The 17,684-nt window shown below is 41.2% G+C and overlaps 1 protein-coding gene across 30 annotated transcripts in view; it reads right to left on the bottom strand.

Moving 5' to 3' along the window:
- Nucleotides 1–5,359: 5,359 nt before the first annotated feature.
- LOC128889650 (calcium/calmodulin-dependent protein kinase type II alpha chain) overlaps nucleotides 5,360–17,684 on the bottom strand; it is a 100,173-nt gene continuing 87,848 nt past the window's right edge. For 7 of the 30 annotated variants that reach the window (XM_054147434.1, XM_054147437.1, XM_054147438.1 and 4 more), the window contains 7 exons: nucleotides 16,148–16,306; nucleotides 13,624–13,698; nucleotides 9,770–9,832; nucleotides 7,720–7,795; nucleotides 7,364–7,458; nucleotides 6,502–6,619; nucleotides 5,360–6,065 (listed from right to left, as the gene is read on the bottom strand). In XM_054147434.1, the coding sequence (XP_054003409.1) occupies nucleotides 5,933–6,065; nucleotides 6,502–6,619; nucleotides 7,364–7,458; nucleotides 7,720–7,795; nucleotides 9,770–9,832; nucleotides 13,624–13,698; nucleotides 16,148–16,306 (719 nt within the window). In that variant the 3' untranslated portion in view covers nucleotides 5,360–5,932. The remainder of the gene's footprint in view (nucleotides 6,066–6,501; nucleotides 6,620–7,363; nucleotides 7,459–7,719; nucleotides 7,796–9,769; nucleotides 9,833–13,623; nucleotides 13,699–16,147; nucleotides 16,307–17,684) is intronic. The other 23 variants (XM_054147442.1, XM_054147450.1, XM_054147457.1 and 20 more) reach the window with 6 other exon arrangements.

The following is a 17,684-nucleotide window of genomic DNA, read 5'->3' as shown; positions in this document are numbered from 1 at the left end:
AAAAAAAAAAAAAATTAAATTTCCAAGTTAACATATCAATTAAGAGTATAACATAGCCCTGAATCGTGTAGATTATACTAATCTGATTCTTTTTCACAGGATCTTTAAAGAACTATCCACGCAAATACCTTTTCGAGCATCCTGTAGCGTAAGCTTAAGATTTACGTATTCAAGAGACAACTGGCGTGTAATAATAACAAAAAAAAAAAAAAAAAAAAAATTAAAAAACAACGACTTTCAGCAAAATCCGATTGCGGGCAAGCGTGACACGTTCCTCCTTCGCGTTGTAAACCGAACCCCGATGCATCATCTTCGGAATTTCGCATCGATAAGAAACAACTTGTGTATAATAAACGCGCGCGAGCGAGCGTGCGTTCTCCTAAACAAATTTCCCTCCCAAACGCCCCCCCCACCCACCGTCGGTTACAACTGTCGTTCTCGCTTCCACGATTAAATCGATTAGGAATATCTAAAATTGGTATATTCGGTTTCCGTTTAGCTTCTCGATCGCCTTAACGTTCGTAAACTCGTATTTATAAATGTGTATAATAAAGATCGTTACGCGCTATTACTTGTGTTCATATCATTTTTTTTTTAGTTTTCGTTTTCCATTTTAACTCGTTACATTTTTTCTCCATGTTTCATTGTAGTGTGTGTGTGTGTGTGTGTGTGTGTGTGTGTGTGTGTGTGTGTGTGTTTCGTTTTCTTTTTTTAATCTGTCACTAGATTCCATTCATACGTTAATTAAAGAATACTTTATCGTAGGAAAGAAAAAAGGTCGTACAATCGTCGTAAGCCTTTTACGATGATTAATTCGCTAAATTCTTGTCACTCTCGACTCCCCCCATACCCTTCCCCTGTTTCCCATCGACAATTTTTCTGTGCGACGGGAACACGTTCCTGTTTTAATCCTGGCTTTACCAAGCTTCCTTCGCCCTGGTTCTTTTTTTGTATATAATAATAATAATAATAATAATAATAATAATAATAATAATGATAATGATAATAATGATAATAATACAGTAATAGTAGTAGTCGTAACGTGTAATAATAATCGTGTGTAATAACAATGATAATAAATCAGTAATCGTTTTTTTGGTTTTTTATACAACAATCACACGTAGAAGCGACGAATTAGAGTAGTAGAAATAACTATTCCCTTAATTTCAATTTATCATTATATTTATATTTATAATATAGTATCTGCAATATATTAAATCGTTCTTTCTCTTCTTTCTCTTTCTTTCTTTCTCTCTCGCTATCACTCTTTCTTTCTCTCTGTATCTGTATCCAATATACATACGCGATAGGTCGCGGTGCGCGCGCGTGCCCGCACGGCGGTGGACGCGCGTTTTCAAGCGTATCGAAGCACGAAAATTTTGTTAATCGACGTTAAGTTTAACGTTAATAAACGGTACGCACTTACAGTAACTCAGTCAGTGACTCCAATTGGACGCAATCGAAAAATTGCTAACTTTCGTTTACTGTGACGGCCAAGCCTCGAAATCTACGCGAAATAATTTTTGAGATTCATATTTGCGTGTATATTGTAATAGCTGCAAGTTTTCTTCAATATGTAACTATATGTGGACTTTATTCATCATCTATTACGCGAATGAAATTTTGCCCAACGCTGGTTGTAACACGTGGAATGTCCTTTGTTTTAAATAGTTAGGCATGATTCTACGATTCTACGACGTTCTTCCAGAAGGATTTAGAATTTTATTCGAACAAAGTTTTTAAATATATATCGTTATTCTGTATAATAAGATATTATAAAGCGTCCTTCTTGGAAGAGAGGGTCATTTTAGGGATCCTGAAATCTTTTTTTCCACTTAAATGCGTTGTACCTAAACTATTCGTGGTAATACGTTGGAAAAATAGAAAATAAATGAGCCTTACCTAGATCAATACATTGAAATTTCAAACTACGATTATTTATTCCTCAGGAATGTAAGCTTAAAGAAATATCGAGGCTTGACCTTCTCCTTGAACCAACTCGAACCTAGTCGAAACCAGAGATGGGCAAAACTTTTGCCTCTCACTTTTGAATAACGAATAAAACATACAGAACCCTTTTATTCATTATTCCTCCATTAAAAGAAAATTTAGAACCTAATTTATAGAATCAATTTACGTTTTCTGTTTCGTTTAAAAACAACCGATACCCTTATACTCGATTCAAACGTCCATCTCTGGTAGGAAAAAGAAATCGAAACGAACGAAGAATGAACCGTCTAATCGCGAGGCTAACTACGAATAAACTAAATTCTGATGAAACGATTCCGAGACACGCGCGTGCTTCCTGTCCGAGCGGTCGCACGCGTGCGCACCCATGTACGTGTTATAACATATATGTATATTTATTTATATATATATTTATATAACAAGATGGCAAAAATGTTCCTCCGATTATCTCGTAGGTGGAGACATCCTCCTACACCCCCCCCCCTCCTCACTCGACACCCTCCCCGCCTCCTCTTCGCATGTTTTTCCAGTAGGTATCTCCGGTTCGTTTATAATCGATTTACTCGTTATTAGTAATAGAGGATGTACGAACGTGTAGAAAGATTTATCTCGTGTTTAATGAAATGGTAAATTCGACAAAAAAGTTCTTCGATCGCGGATCACCCAGGATCTCACCCCCCCTACGGTTTCCCGCAGCGCGAAAATACGATTCACTCGTCGTGACTCACGTCTGGGTTCCTCTTTAGCCTGCGAACGATCGTCGCGTCGTGCAAACCAGGGAACCCAGGCAACCGAAAGCACACGCGCCAACGCGCGCCAAGCTTCGAGCACATGTACCATCGAGGTGTGAGAAGTCTCAAAATATCTAGAGGCCTAATACACCCTAATAAACTACTCCAAACGCAAACACATGTGCCTTCGGTTGCCTTGGCTCGTTCGTCCGAAGTAGATCGATGCACGATGCACATATGTATACAGTGAGCGACAAAAGTATTTGTACTCCATCGACCACTGTCTTCGAACAGTTGATATATTTTGTTGGCAAAATGTTGGTGATATCACTCATCGATAAATACTTTACTTCGATTAAGCTCTCGACCGATGCAAACTTTTTTGAAAAATATACGTTCGATAAGGATACAATACAATTGTAGATGTGGAATATATCAAACATTTATAGCAGCATTTTTCAAACCGTGATAAAATTGCAATTAATTAGATTGACTAGATTAAAATGCTAAATATGTTTAGTACCCACAAGTACAAGTTCACTTGCTCGCAATCTACTTAAATTTCTATTTTGTTAATTGAATAGTAAATTCAATTCACTATTGAACTATATGGTTTCGAAAGAGTTGACATCGTTTGGGGATGCACTTAATACAGTATACGTATTATCAACGAGTCTTTCCATGAACATTTTCTTTTGAGAATACACTAATTGATCAAAGACTGTAGTTAAAAGAGTACAAATACTTTTGTGTATCATTGTATATAATTGTATCTGCGACTCTGGTGCATCGAATAAACGGAGCAACGACGACGTCGTTGGACGTCGAGAACACTCTTCGTTCTCTTCGTCGTTCCCTTCTTCCCATGGACGCGATCAGTCTTCGTGATCGTCCTGCTTCCGTTTCTTCCTCGTCGCCCTGCTGGTCTGCCTCCCGATTTTTTCGCGTTCGGCTCGTTCGCCTTACGCTTGTGCTCACTCGGGGACACGAGATCGACTGGTAAAACAAAATTTCACGTGGGTTGGCGGGGCGCGCGCCGATATACGCGTCACGCCAATCGCGAGACCGCCTTACAACGATGAGGTAACAACGTTTAAAGATCGCTCTTCTGTCCCTCGGACAAACGCGCGTAACGTGTTCTCTGTATGTGTCTGTGTGTGTGTGTTTATTCCAGAGGAGGGCAAAATTCTTGTCGAACAACGAGTAAAGGAATAAAAATTTAGAGTTTTAATTGTGGGAAAAAAATATATTTTACAAAATGAAAAAACAAAAAAATGGATTGTTCCATCGAGTGGAGTATTTCAGGTTGGATTTGTTCATTCACCTACAGGAAAATAATTTTGCCCACCTCTGATGTGTGTTTGTAGTATGTTTCTCTACTGTATGGAGCTGTAAAGATTGCATCCGATGGGTGGAATACAAGGAGATTCGATTTTGCTTCGATCTGAAGAGCTTTTCATACGATATGATCGAGAATATAGGTATAAATTCAATTTTTTTAAATGGTATATAGATGGGTTTCTTAGTAATGGTGTCAATAACTTTGGAGTACCACATTGAGATCTAATATACCACGGTTATTCTCGTGTGTAACTTGAAACACTATAGAACGCAAAAATGCGTGTGGTACTCCAGTACTGAAAGAAAAAATAACCCTATAGCGAACCTCGTCCTAAAGTTCAGATTTTCCCTGAACTCCACCCAGCCGCAATCCTTTCCATCTGTTCAGCATGTGTCGAAAAGCTTCCGTTTTCGACCCACTCACGATCCCGCCTATTCGTTCAGAACTCCTGGAATATCATACGTGTACGTCTAGTAGGAGTTACGTGTGTGTGTCTGAAACTGTATACCAGTATATGTGTGTACGTGTGAGCGCGCATGCGGATATACATGGATTGCTCTCGGTATCGTCGTTGCGAGAGACGAGAACGAAAATTAGAAGAAAAAAGAGTTACATGGAAGATTGTTCTGTACAGCGACTATCGTACGAACTAAATTATACGTGGATGCCGACGTGTCGGCGCCATTTTTATCGATGCACGGCCGTCTACGGCCGCGACGCCCGCTCGACCCTTTCGTACGTGGAGGTTTTTCTTCTTTCTCTTCAACTGGCACAACCGTCTTCCCTCTTCGACGCTCATCTCTTCGTCGATGCCCAGCATCGACTCATCTTGAACCTCTTCAGCGTGGTCTTCGAAGGCGAATTCGTTCGGCCTTACTGCTGTAATCGTCTTCTACTTGTGGTAGTCAGAAGTTAGGAACAGAGTCAGAAATTCTGATTCTTCTCTTCTAGATCTCTTCTTCATTTTCGTTCTATATTCATCCATGTTGCTGCAGGATTTCTCTTCTTGTGATAATCAATGGCAGCGTCGAGGCTGTTCCCAGAGACAGGAGTTCTGATAAATTCTGATTACATCCTAGCAGTGTCTTAAAACATTTCTATTTTACTCTCTTCTTTTCGTGGGAGTCGATGACAACGTCGAGGCTGCTCAGATTCGAATCTCGCGAAAAGAATCCTTTCGATTTCTTTTAGTATTTCTTCGTGCCTTTGCGTTTATTCTCCCACAAGCTCCGTTTAATGGCAATCGAGGCTGCTCCTCGGGTTTAAGTTATAGGAACAGAGTCAGGATTTCTGATTTCTCTTACTACCAGTATCTTCATTTTCCTTTCCTTGCAACTTTCTTCTTTCTTCTTTCTTCTCTTGAGATTGTCGACGACGTGGGCCTCGGATGTTGCGAACAGAGACAGAGAGTCGCTCGTTGCTCGAGTGTACGCGTGTGCGTGCGTGTATCGAGGAATAAATAAATAAATATACGCATTGCGCGGGGAGGGAGACACCTGGATCAAGGGGAATGTGATTCCACACGTTTGAGAAGAATGTGGTCGAGTAATTCTTTGGTTAATCGCTAGCTTAAAGACTGACCTCAAAGTTGACCTAAAGATTGACCTCTAGGTGGACCTAAAGCGTCTGATTCGATTCCTTCCAGGTCTGATCTTCCTGCTCCGTGCAATAGCTGCGTTCGTTCCACATTTATCTATTTATCCGAACGAGATGTCAGTTTGTCTGTCTCTGTGCGAGTGTTTGTGCTCGTTTCTATTGCACGCGGGTGTTGACATCGCTCTCGCGTTCTTGCACGGCTCTGATTGGTTTCACGCGTCGAGGCGACGAGCGTTCACCGACACATCGGCCCTTCATCTCTTCTACTTCCTCCCTTTCCTCGCTCACGGCCGATTTACTTGTGATTGAAGGAGAACGGCGACGGACCCGTCACCGCGCTTCGGTGGAAATGCACGTTCTGCCATTTGTTGTCCCTCTTGTGCCACACGCGGCTCTCCTCGCTCTGCTGAGTGTGCGCTACGCCTTGTCTGCAACAACGAACCACGTTCGCGCGTGTCACGTATACGAGCAGCCAAAACTAATGGGAAAAGATCGCGTATCCTTTGTTGGAGAGAGAAGAATGGCATCAGGGGGAATGTTGGACAACCTACCTTCTTGTGCACCCACCTTTTCTAACTGTCGCAATGGATATTCCACTGTATGCTATTTCTTAAATATACGGATTGATTTATGATCAAATTTTTATACTATCTTTCGGAATATAAAAATACCCTAGGAAACATTCAATCTATGAAAAATCATATTTTTCGTTAACATTCATTTCCTCTGCCATTTTGTTCAATCCCCAACAAGGAACAAGTTACCAAACCCTTTCCAACCGAGCGAACTTTCTATAATATTTTAGTAGAATACTCGTTTGTCTGTTAAAATTCACCTTCCTCGATGCGAAGAAGTCAAACTTACTTGTCCATGTATTGCGTGAGCCTGACGTACGCGATGCACGCGGCGTCCTCCCCCAGGAGGTGTACGTGAGGATTCAGGATCGTCGTGTTCACGGCCTTGCAGTTCTTCCCCAGGACTGCTTGGAGATTTGAAAAGCGAAACACTTGTTATTCGAGGGTCTGCTCGTCGTCGAAGCTCTCAATGGTCACGGGAAATGAACAAGAATAAACGTAAACACATCGAGAATGTGTTCTAACGACGCTGAGGACCACGAGCGTTCAATATATGAAAAGAATAATGAGAAAGAAAAATGTTGCTCGAAGTAAATTATTAACCAGTTTTGAGGATGTCCAGAGAATTTGGTGGTGAATGGAGTGTTTGGAATGACATCATTGGGTAATAATAATAAGGTAGAAAATGGTGAAACAGTTGTATACTGAACGAGCAAAACACCTGCAAGTAAAGTGACGCAAGCTTCTATTTCTTTCATGGAAAAATGGTAGATTGTGGTTTGGCGCGTTCAGTGTTGCCTTGTATTGAAATGAACTCATACGGTGCAATAAGAAGCCGTGACGACGTTAGGTTCGCGGATGGGCACCGATCGGAGACTTCAACGCCAGAAGAAGAAAGGAATATTCGCGTCGTAGCCGTGTTCGCGGGTAAATAAGTTTCCTTCTCCGCCATTTTTATGGTGTTTGCTAAAGAAAATTTTTTTCCATTCCTAGTATGCAAAGGATGGAGTTCTTTTCTGTGGCAAAGCATGCAGCAATTGAAATGAGGAAAAATCAAACGATACAACGAAGACACAACGGTGCAGTGGCTGGTCAACGCAGTGTCGACGGGCGCGGGACGATTAACAGTGATGCAAATGAGTCATAATTACCATTATCAAAGTAAAATTTGTGGAAATCCATTCCCTCGACTAAATTACCTAGAGCCTCCGGCTCGAACGCGGTCAGGTGCGGATCACAGATTTTCCTGAAAGCGGAAACGACGTTAGAAGAGAGTGGAACTCTTCCTGTTCGTTGGAAAGAAATGATATTTATCGTTGGGGACTCGATAAAGAAATTTATCACCTTTAAATCACCCATGTAAATCGATCACTGAATAATTGTTATCGAAGCAAAACGTCACCAATACTACTAAATAACTTTAAATACTAAATCATATTATGCAACACTGTTTTATACTGGTTTTTTTTTTTACGACGTTTCTGCTTCAAGGGGCAGTGTCACTTACGTGTACGCCTCGAAATCGCCAGTGTTGATGCTCTCGATTAGCTGCTCGGTCATCTTGATGATCTCCTGACGGCGTGCTGGAATCGTCAAGACATTATCGATCAGTTCAACCGCGCGATCGGCACGCCCGATCGACGAAGAGAACGATACGGGCTCATACCGACACATCGTACGGCACAACAGTCACATGCACGAATCTTTATCAACTTCTACGTCCTACGCCAAAGACTCTCTTATCATAGATTACCCATTGGAGTCGTCTAAAAAAAAAAAAACTCGATATTACCTTCGCCCGATAGTGTTATCGGGCGGCACTCTACCAGAAACTATATTCGAAGATCGACTCGATCGTTGAATCGGACTCCAATAACCCAGAATCCTCGAATGGTTCTCTTTTTTTCAAGAAGTATAATTGAAAGAGACATTTTTAAATTGTCTGTATAGCATGATTGGCTGCGGTAATTAGAAGACAGAAGAAGTACTCTGAGAGAAAAAGACCATTCTAGGATTGAATTCGCTGACGGGGAAGTTCCTTTTTACACTCGATGGCCACTGCACCGACTTTAGATTGCACTCGTGGCTAAGGACGATGGCCAGGAATAAGGACACGTCTTTGCAACGGGCAAAAACAATTACAGTGGACCAGGACTAATTTGCAGAGCGCTAAGAGTAACCAATGGGTGTAATGTTATATATAATTTGACAGTCAAAATTATAGTAAGTAGAAAAGAAATCAACAAATAATACCTTCGTACCTTAGTACCACAGGTAATTGTTTATCATCTATTTTATCAAACAGATCTCTTTCTCTGTATAAAATAGTATTTCTCTAGGAATTAGTTCTGGTTTACTGTACGTTGGTGCAGTGCCATTCAATTGGAAGCGATCGTCAACGACCAGAGAATTCGAGGGAAAGTCGATTCTCCGTCGTTTCGACGAGAAAATGGAATATCGATAAACATGTATGGATCGTTCGTGTTCACGGGCGACGTTGCGCAGGCTGACACCGGAAGTCGTCTTCTTGGACGCTAGAAGAGTAAAATGTCTGTTCTCTCTACTTCCGACTTTCTCTTATCCTTGGATTCTCAGTTTTCGACGGTGTTCACTTCAATTGTTCATGTATCGTTTCGAATAGAATTAAGAATTAAGAATTAAGAATTCAGAATTTTTCTAATGGGAATGAACAGTCGATTTATTTATTGGTGCAGGCATGGCGACGTTTCGACCATAAGTTCTCTTCAGGACAACCTCTTACCAAATTGAAAATTTTTGCATGTATGATCGATTAAAATATTTTCGTGTTTCGATACATGAGTGATACATCCATTTTACCTAAATATTGATAGTATATCCCTTCTCTATTTGAGGTCTAAGATAAACCTGGAGAGGCCCCACGTCTGAACCATCGTCACCACCCACGCCAAGAAACAGATCAACCAGTCCATCTCTCTTCAAACTGTATTTTCATTAATATTAAATTAACCAAATTTCGTCTTCAATTCGCCCAAGTAACCCCTTGCAATTTAGACCCTTCCGTTCGTCGAATAATCAATCCCAGACCCCCGTGTCAGGATCCTCGGAGATCCCGAATTTAAACGTCTCCCTGGTGCAAGTAGAAAGCAAAAATAATGGAAAAAAAAAAGATGGATAAAATATCAGGGGCTTCGAGAAGTCCTGTGGGACGCTATCTAAGAGAGAAATTAATTTCTACGTTTTCCCACGACCACCACCGTCGGCATTCGTCAACCACAGAGCTGCGCTTTACCCTACTGCGTGCGCACCGCGCAAATTTCTATCGACAAACGTAACGTTACTACGTAATGTTACTTTTCGTATCTGTTTTTTTTTTTTTGTTTGTTGTTGTTGACTTTATAATTGTAGCAACGAAAACGATGGAATTTCGTCGCGAATCCACTAGTGGTACACGTCTGCGAGGCTTTTCTAGTTTTACAATTACGCTGGATCGCCGGTAACTACTGTCGAAACGGAAAACGGAACTTGCGAACCGTTTCGTCGTGTCGCGCAGTTGGTACGATGTAAGGTTTCGTTACCTGAGCACTGGGAGTTGGTCGAAAGCTGGCTGCAGGTCTTGATAGGACACACGATTCTTATTTCTACAAGCAATATATATATAGAGATACATACACATATAATATAGAGAGATACCGTTGGTTATTAAAGATTCATGTCAGCGTAGGCGGGAGGATCTTTCTGCGTGACTGAAGCGGTTTTTCGCGGTAGATCAAGATCCGCGTAGGACTACTTCCGGGGCGTGGTCGATCAAGCTGCACGATTAATATACAGGAAAAAAAAAATTGATGCAATGCAGCCCCAGGAGTTTTCTGGCAAACTGTGCTCCAGGGCATTCTTTGTGGTGGAATGAGAACAATTTATTGTGCGTGTAAATGCTTTGTTGAAGAGTTGAGAAAGTGGTGTGACGTGGGAGCCAAAACTATAATTGTATTTGTCTAGATTAATTCCATGTATATAATTTAAAATGGAGGACATAATAGACGTTACAACGCTTAATTTAGCTTAATTTAGGTCCTCTAGGTGCCTTGAGCCTTCAACGCTTCGAGTCTAAAAATATTAATTATTGACCCGAGAAGGTCCCAAAGTTAAAAGTGGAAATGTTCGTCGAATAGTATGTGCTAATATAAGCTACGCAACCTACAATATTTGTTTCAACCCTATAAAAAGAATTCCTCTCTCCACATATTCTTGTAACTTTCCTACAAAGCATTTCAGGACGTTCTACCATTTTCTCTCATTTCCATCCACGAGAATATACCAGCGCAGTTTGCCCAAGAAAATTCCAGGGCATCCTGTATAAACAGGGTTCCCTTCCGTTTCTCGATCTTTGCAGCGGCGATGTCTCGCGAGACATCTCGTTTCCACGGCTCGAACGAGTCGAAAGAAATTCGACCCATCGAGCGAAACGTCTGCGGAGCTTAATCCCCGCGAGCAGCGTAAGAGGATTAACCGTCTCCTCCGGTTCCATCTCGTCCTTATTACGCTTTTTCCTTCTTCTGTATTCCCTCCATCTTCCCCTCCGTCGGCTTCTGCAACCGTCTTTAACGATTCGCCGTTTCGCTGGCACGGGATCACACCGACGAATCGTTTTCGAGATCGTTTCGCGACACCTTCGTTGCGTTGGACGTCAAGCATCGGGTTAGGGGGCTCGGTCCTAATCGAGCTTGCTTACGGAAAAACGAAGCGAGATCTACTTGGGGTGATTGGTATCAAACCGAGATGAGTACTCGAATATTTTCTGAAACCATCGGGGTACAAGAATTCTTTGGGATAACTCAAGCTTTCTAGCCATCGGTATTTAGAGATGGACTTTGATTTTTCACTACTTTGAGTCTTTAAAGCTTTGAAATGTTCTTTTGACTCGGATGTTTTGTTGAATCACTCGAGTTCCTCAAAGTATCCGAACTGTTTGAGTCCCTCCAATAAACAGTATTCATCTCAGTATGACGACCACCAGCGCATCTCGACTCGAGTTTCCAGCTATTCAAACCTTCAGAGTACTCTCTCCTATTCTTTGGCACCCCAAAGCTAACAGCACACGATTACAACGAGGCAGCGGTTAACTGGACCAACGTCAACAATTGTAAACAAACATTTCGATCGCATACCAGCTGCGAGAAGCGTTCAACGACAATTACGAGCACTTGGAAGCCATTGCTGTGATCTCGTACTTCCACGTTTTTCTCCCTCAGCCTTTTTGCAAATGCCAGGAAACACGCACGAGAACTGCGATCAAACGACTCTCTATCAGCGGACTAGCGTAAGTAATGTAATGTGATTAACTACGAAGCCTGTCCGACGATTTTTTTGTTCACCGTTTCACACAACACAACGTATTGGGTTTCAATAGTTTTATTGGTATGTATACGTATATATACGTTCACAGTTTGCGCCTACACAATGAATTACACGTGGATTTGTAGCGTTCAGCGTGGACGAGAGCCTAATCAATGTTCCTACGCGACGTTCGATTGCCAGCGACGAGTAAAATTCCATTTCGAGGTCTGACGTTCATTCCACGGTTCGTTCGATTATTAACGAACCCGTAACGAGCTTCGATCGCGCGATATACCATTTTCTATTTAAACAAATCTCAAAGTCAGGTCAAATTTGACTAACTGACAACTGGCCACTTCTCGGTAAATCAGCTTTTATATTTCGACTTCGTATTAAGTATACTTCAACGTCAAATAAAGCACTATTTTTTTAATCGCGATTCCAGAAACGAATTTCACATTGAGAAAATATTTTTACAAATATACAGACAAATATTTTTCAAAATTCATATCTAATTCCAAGGTATATTTTCCCAGAGGGGAAATTTACATTTCAGCACGAAATTTCGCACGTGAAACTATTTCGGTATTCGCAGCTATCGCGTCCAAAGGATATTTGAATTTTTAATGGTACATCCTTTTTGAAGGAGGAAACTTTAACTCTGAATTTCCAATTAATATTAGATTCACGGAGGGGGAGAAAATGTTTCGAATTAGATAGCAAATGTATTTTAATAGGAAAAAACTGTTTGGCGAATGCAACGTCGCTTTTGGAGAAATGGTATTTTACGAGTGGTCAGTTTGCACACTAAACTCTGCGTTACATAATGCGGGACAAACAATAGGGTCGCACAGAGACAATGCTCGGAGTGTTTTCGCAAGTCCCTTTTCTAGTTACACATCCTTTGAGTTACTCGAAATTTGTGCTTTCAATGCTTCGAGACACACAACCTATGAGTCTTCAATGCTCTGAAACTCTCAAACCTTCGAGCCACTCAAACTGTGATACTCTGTCTTCCACGGCGACAATTGTGCGAGTCGGCACGCGTGCGCACGTGGCACCACGTGTTTCTTCAAAGACAATATCCAAAAAAAGAGAAACAAAAATGGAAAAAAAAAATAAATAAAATAAATAAGGGTTCGTGCGAGAAGTGAGTCTTGAGGTCGTTGGAGGACACTCTGATTGTACTAAAAGTGCTGCTGGATCCTTTGGCGTCGTGCCTGACGGTGTCCTGTTGACTCCCATGTCTAACCAAAATCGATACTTACTACTTACGGGTCGTCGTTCGCCAAAACAAAACCATGACTACTCGCTACGACGGATACGCGATACGACGAATCAAATCGACTCGTTTGTTCACGATCTTGCACAGGTTATTGTTAGAATGAATTAATTTATTGAATCACTGGTCCACTTGGTAGCAAGGAATTGCGTTTCGTACGTTAACGAGCTCGTCGTATCGCGAAACCAATCACGCAGCAACTACCAAAAGGGCAAAATACCAGAGACCACGAGTGGTGCCTCGATTACCAGGTATCCAGAAAAAAGGGGACACCAAAAAGATACACCGACAGTCTCCAAAGACAGAAGCTCGCGCGAGGAGCTTCTTCGTGACGCTTAACGAGCCTCGAAGTCCTCTGAAATTGAACTTTGATGATCAATAAATGCTTCTACCAAACTTGAAACCGATTACATATACCGTATCTTCGAATAAAATTCTCAAAGTTGACCAACTTTCGAGGCTCCAAGTGTAAGAAGACACTCTCGAATCACAGAAAGACAAAGTACTTGAAATATCCAAAGGTATATCGAGGTACTGTGCAGAGGTGACAAGATGGACAGTGGGTCTTAGTGGTACAGCACAGTTTCTTAAATTATACTATAGAATTCTATATTATAATCTAAGAAATGACACTATGTATTACCAATCAGACTCACTGGCCATCTAGGTGGGAATTCGAGGCGCCGTGGAACGTCGCGTGGCTCAAACTTCACGACAAGCGACATCGTCTAAGCTTCGAGCAGGCGTCCTCGTCCTTCGTGCCCTTTTTTTTCGCTTTCCCTGCGACCTTAGCGACGCTGGTGCTCCTCTTACCGTCTTCCGGGTCGCAGCACTCGGCCGGGCCAAGCTGCACGTATCCAGCGGCGCCCGTTCGTCGGACTTCCGGTTCTGATTTTTCGTTCGTTCGGGGCGCATGCAATTGAAAACGACGCGGCATGCCAGCGATGCGTGCAACCGGAACATGCAGAAACACAGAGGACTGGGTCATCGAATGCGCTTCGCAGAAATTAAAAGCGATTTCCTCTCTGACGAAACGAAACGGGGGGCGAGAGGGGAGGGGCTGGAGCTGGGCTGGGTCTATTTCGATAATTTCATACTCGATCGGCGCAATTTTGAATATTTCAGTATTGGAATGTCGTTACTCGGGTATTATCAGACAGGATTGTTGGACTGTTACTGGTCCAATTATCCAAATATTGTTGCTAGGCGTTATTCAATCGTTCGAATGTATTTTTATATCATTGTGATGTTTATCGAAATATTTTTTAATCGATTATAAATCATGAATACGAATGTTACGCATTTAAGGTGTGCAGTAATGTCGGAAACATACAAATACAAAATGTATGTTGAATATATTCTATAATCAATGTAATAATATTATTATTTTGTTTTGCGTAAGTGAAGAATACAAGTAATGTACTCATGAATTCATATACAAGTAGAATATTAAATGAAATGAATCACTACCGAGATAACGTGCCAGTTTGTACCAAGAAATAAAATATTCCAACAATACTTGAATAATTTTTATCTAATTACCAAAGTATTCAATATTCAAATATACAAAAATTTACCAAACAGCCTTAGCCCCAAAAATAATACGTCGCATGCAATCAGTACTACCCTTCAAAAGATACTGGAGCATTGCTTTGTAATAAAAATTGAAAGTTAATGCATCGTCGCGGAGTTTTCACGTAACTTTGAACGTCCTATCGTCGTATCGCTAAACTTGATAAATTCTAATTTTTCCACTGGTGGAAAATTTGGTAAATTGGATTCTTCGTGCGACAGTGTGCTGATGCATCCCTCGAGAAGAAGGTTCTATCCTCATTCAAAGCACCGAGCGATGGTGCTAAGCCCAAAAGCGAATGCATCGTCACGTCCTGACGAAATTTCAAATAATAAAATTGCATAGACGTTGTTTGTTCCGTGATGCCATTGACAATGTGTAAGGGAAAGCTATATTACTGGAATCTAGGAAACTGAAATTTTTTTCGTGAAAATTCAGTAATCTCGCGAAACTAAAAAATTGAGTATGATGTAAAATAATAATAAATTCACGATCTTTTTTTCCTCTAACAAACGAATGAATTGTCCCCCATATTGACCAGGATGACGCGAAAATATTTTCCATTTGCGAAATGGAAGTTTGATTTATGGGCGTCGCTGAGATAAATGCACTTTTGGCTATTATGGGAATCAATCAAGCCGTACAATGCGGTCGCGAGCTCGTCTCTGTTCAATGAAATGCATTATCGGAGATCATCGGGACTGATGCGTTGCGTCTTCTGTAATTACAGGATCGATTCGATAAAAGCATCGCGACGAATCTGCGCGTGTATGCGTGGAATAATTGCGATTGCCCTGCACCGTCAATTTTCAAAAGTTTCCACGCGGCTTCTACTTTGAAAAATTATGTTCTTGATCTCTCAATCATTTTCATCGATAGTCCATTTCCGAGTATTTTATTTTTTTTAGTAGTCTTTCGATCATTCTGTGGTTTTTCCAAAGCTCCAATTTTTATTGTGGTATCTATTCCGTCCCTCGAATATTCCATTTTTCATTTCATTATCTATCCAGCCCATCAATCACGTAATACTTATACAGTGCCTCGATTATTCTAATTTTAATTTCATTATTTATTCGGTGCTTTGAACACTCTAGCATCATTTATTCAACCCTCCTATTATTCAATTATTTACACAGTTCCACTAGTTACAGGATTTTCGTTACATTCAGTAATTTTCAGAGGGAACGGGTAACTATTCCGCGGAACCAATTCATGCGCTTCAATATTGCTGGAATCCAATCCCGTTCACAATCCAGTCGCACGAATATCCAATTACTTTTTCAAACAACACCTGCTATTAGCCAACTTTCATCAGTCTCTAATAACAATCCATTTGTCGTTATCAAAAATGGATAGAATGGAATTCACTATCCGAAACCCTCTCCTACATATTCATCTTCAATACTCGCTCACCGAATAAATATTTAAAAATCAACTTTTCCTCGAACGATGCATCGACTTCTCGAGGACCAAAATAAATAAGCCGAATAACCCCATTACAGACCATATAAGAATTTAATTTGATAAAAATAAGTATTTCCAATTACTAAATAGAAATATTTGTGTGAAATATGATTTGTTACGCATAACGGGGCCATCCGCCTTAATAGCACCAAAAGTCAAAATAAAAACAAGAAAAATCTGAGGCATAGGGAAAATCGACCGGGAAATGTACCGAGTGTCGGCGTGTACTCGTATGGGATGGGGTCGGAAAGGCGTCGAGACGACAGAGGAGGTCGATTCCAGGTGTTAAACGATACAGACCGTTGCTCGCAGAGTCGTAGCGTCGCGACGATGTCGTGGGCGTCGCCGCGGTGTGGTTGCCGATGTAGACGGCCGACGACGATGACGGTGAAGCGCCTGTCTGGCTGTTCTGGCTGTTGCTGCTGCTTCCACTGCTGCTACCGCTTCCTGCGCTGCCAGCTAGTCATGCAACCAACCAACCAAAACACGAGCTACTGTCAGCCTCCGTCAACAGCTCTCTCCCGGTCTCTTCTGGTCTCGTTTCGTACCGTCATTTGGTCATTCGGACGTTCGTTGTGCTCTCGAATCAATTTTCTGCTGCCCCCAGGAAAAATTTCGGAAAAACTCGCGAGAGAAATTTGGAGATAGAGTTTTTTTTATATAGTTTAGAATTGGGAGAAGCTTATAATTGGGGTAAGTTGCGAGAGCGCAACGGGACCGTCTCGAGGGAATGAAAAACCAAGAAAATTAGAAAGAAAAAAAGAAAAAAAAAAAATCGTCGAAAGCAAAAGGGCAGAATGCAGAGGCGTTGTTTGGTATTCACTTGATCGATCAATCTAGATCAGACAGTACTATATAAGCGTGTATGTGGCGAGAAACCAACGAAAAGCATTCGTTGGATCCCTAGAACGTGATCGATGCATGATAGTGAGCGATGCTGAAAAATATGTGCTCTGAGGATGAAAATGAGAGGGAGAAAATGGGGGCCAAGCATCGAAAATACAATGAGAGAATCTATTAGTGATATATTCGCTGTGAGTGTGTGGCGTGGGCGGTGGTGATCGGAGCATGTTTTAGGAGAATAAGAAAAATCCAAGTCATGCTTCGACTCTAAAATGGGACTCACCGATAACTGCCTAGCGATTTCGATCTTCAGGCTATCTATACAATTGATCCGTATGCTAATGGCGATGCTCGAAAACGAGAATTTAAAAAAAAAAAAAAAGAGATTTTTAACAGGGGGATAATTATCGATTTTAACTTGTAGGTAGAGAACTAAAAAATATTTGAGACCACTGCAAGCGTTATTATTAGCCTGCGGATTTTTATGCATCTAGAAGAAATTTGAATGCGCAAAAAGCTACAATATGCAAGAATATAACAAAAATTCAAAGTTCTTGTAGGTACGTTTTGCAAAGATTTTGTTTTCCAGAAAGATCCGCAGTCTAGTTGTTATCAATCGAAATTACTTTTCAACTTGCAGAACACCATCTTATCCGTCAATAAAATGTCTTCAATGAGAAAATAAAGAAACTTGATGGACGCCATTCTCTTTTTCACCGGTAAAATATTTTGCACCAGTCGTTGAATCCAGCTTCTAAAATTGATAATACAGTTGATATTTCCGTTATGGGGACCGAGAAAAGTTTAAGAACCGCTGCTATGTCTCGTTCTGGATAACAGCCGCAAGGGAGAGTCTGCAATTTCGCTCGACTCCCTGCTGGGACTGATAGTAAACTTTTACCACCGATAAAAACCTGGCTCGTAATATCTCTCGCGATTATTCTCGTTCCTCTCGCGTTGTTTCGTCCACCAGAAACGAGAAAGAAAACGAGCT

Source organism: Hylaeus anthracinus, unplaced genomic scaffold (genome assembly GCF_026225885.1).
Source record: "Hylaeus anthracinus isolate JK02 unplaced genomic scaffold, UHH_iyHylAnth1.0_haploid 11997, whole genome shotgun sequence".
Lineage (NCBI taxonomy): Eukaryota > Metazoa > Arthropoda > Insecta > Hymenoptera > Colletidae > Hylaeus > Hylaeus anthracinus.
Note: the sequence above shows the minus strand (reverse complement) of the source record. Positions and strands in the feature narration are given on the sequence as shown.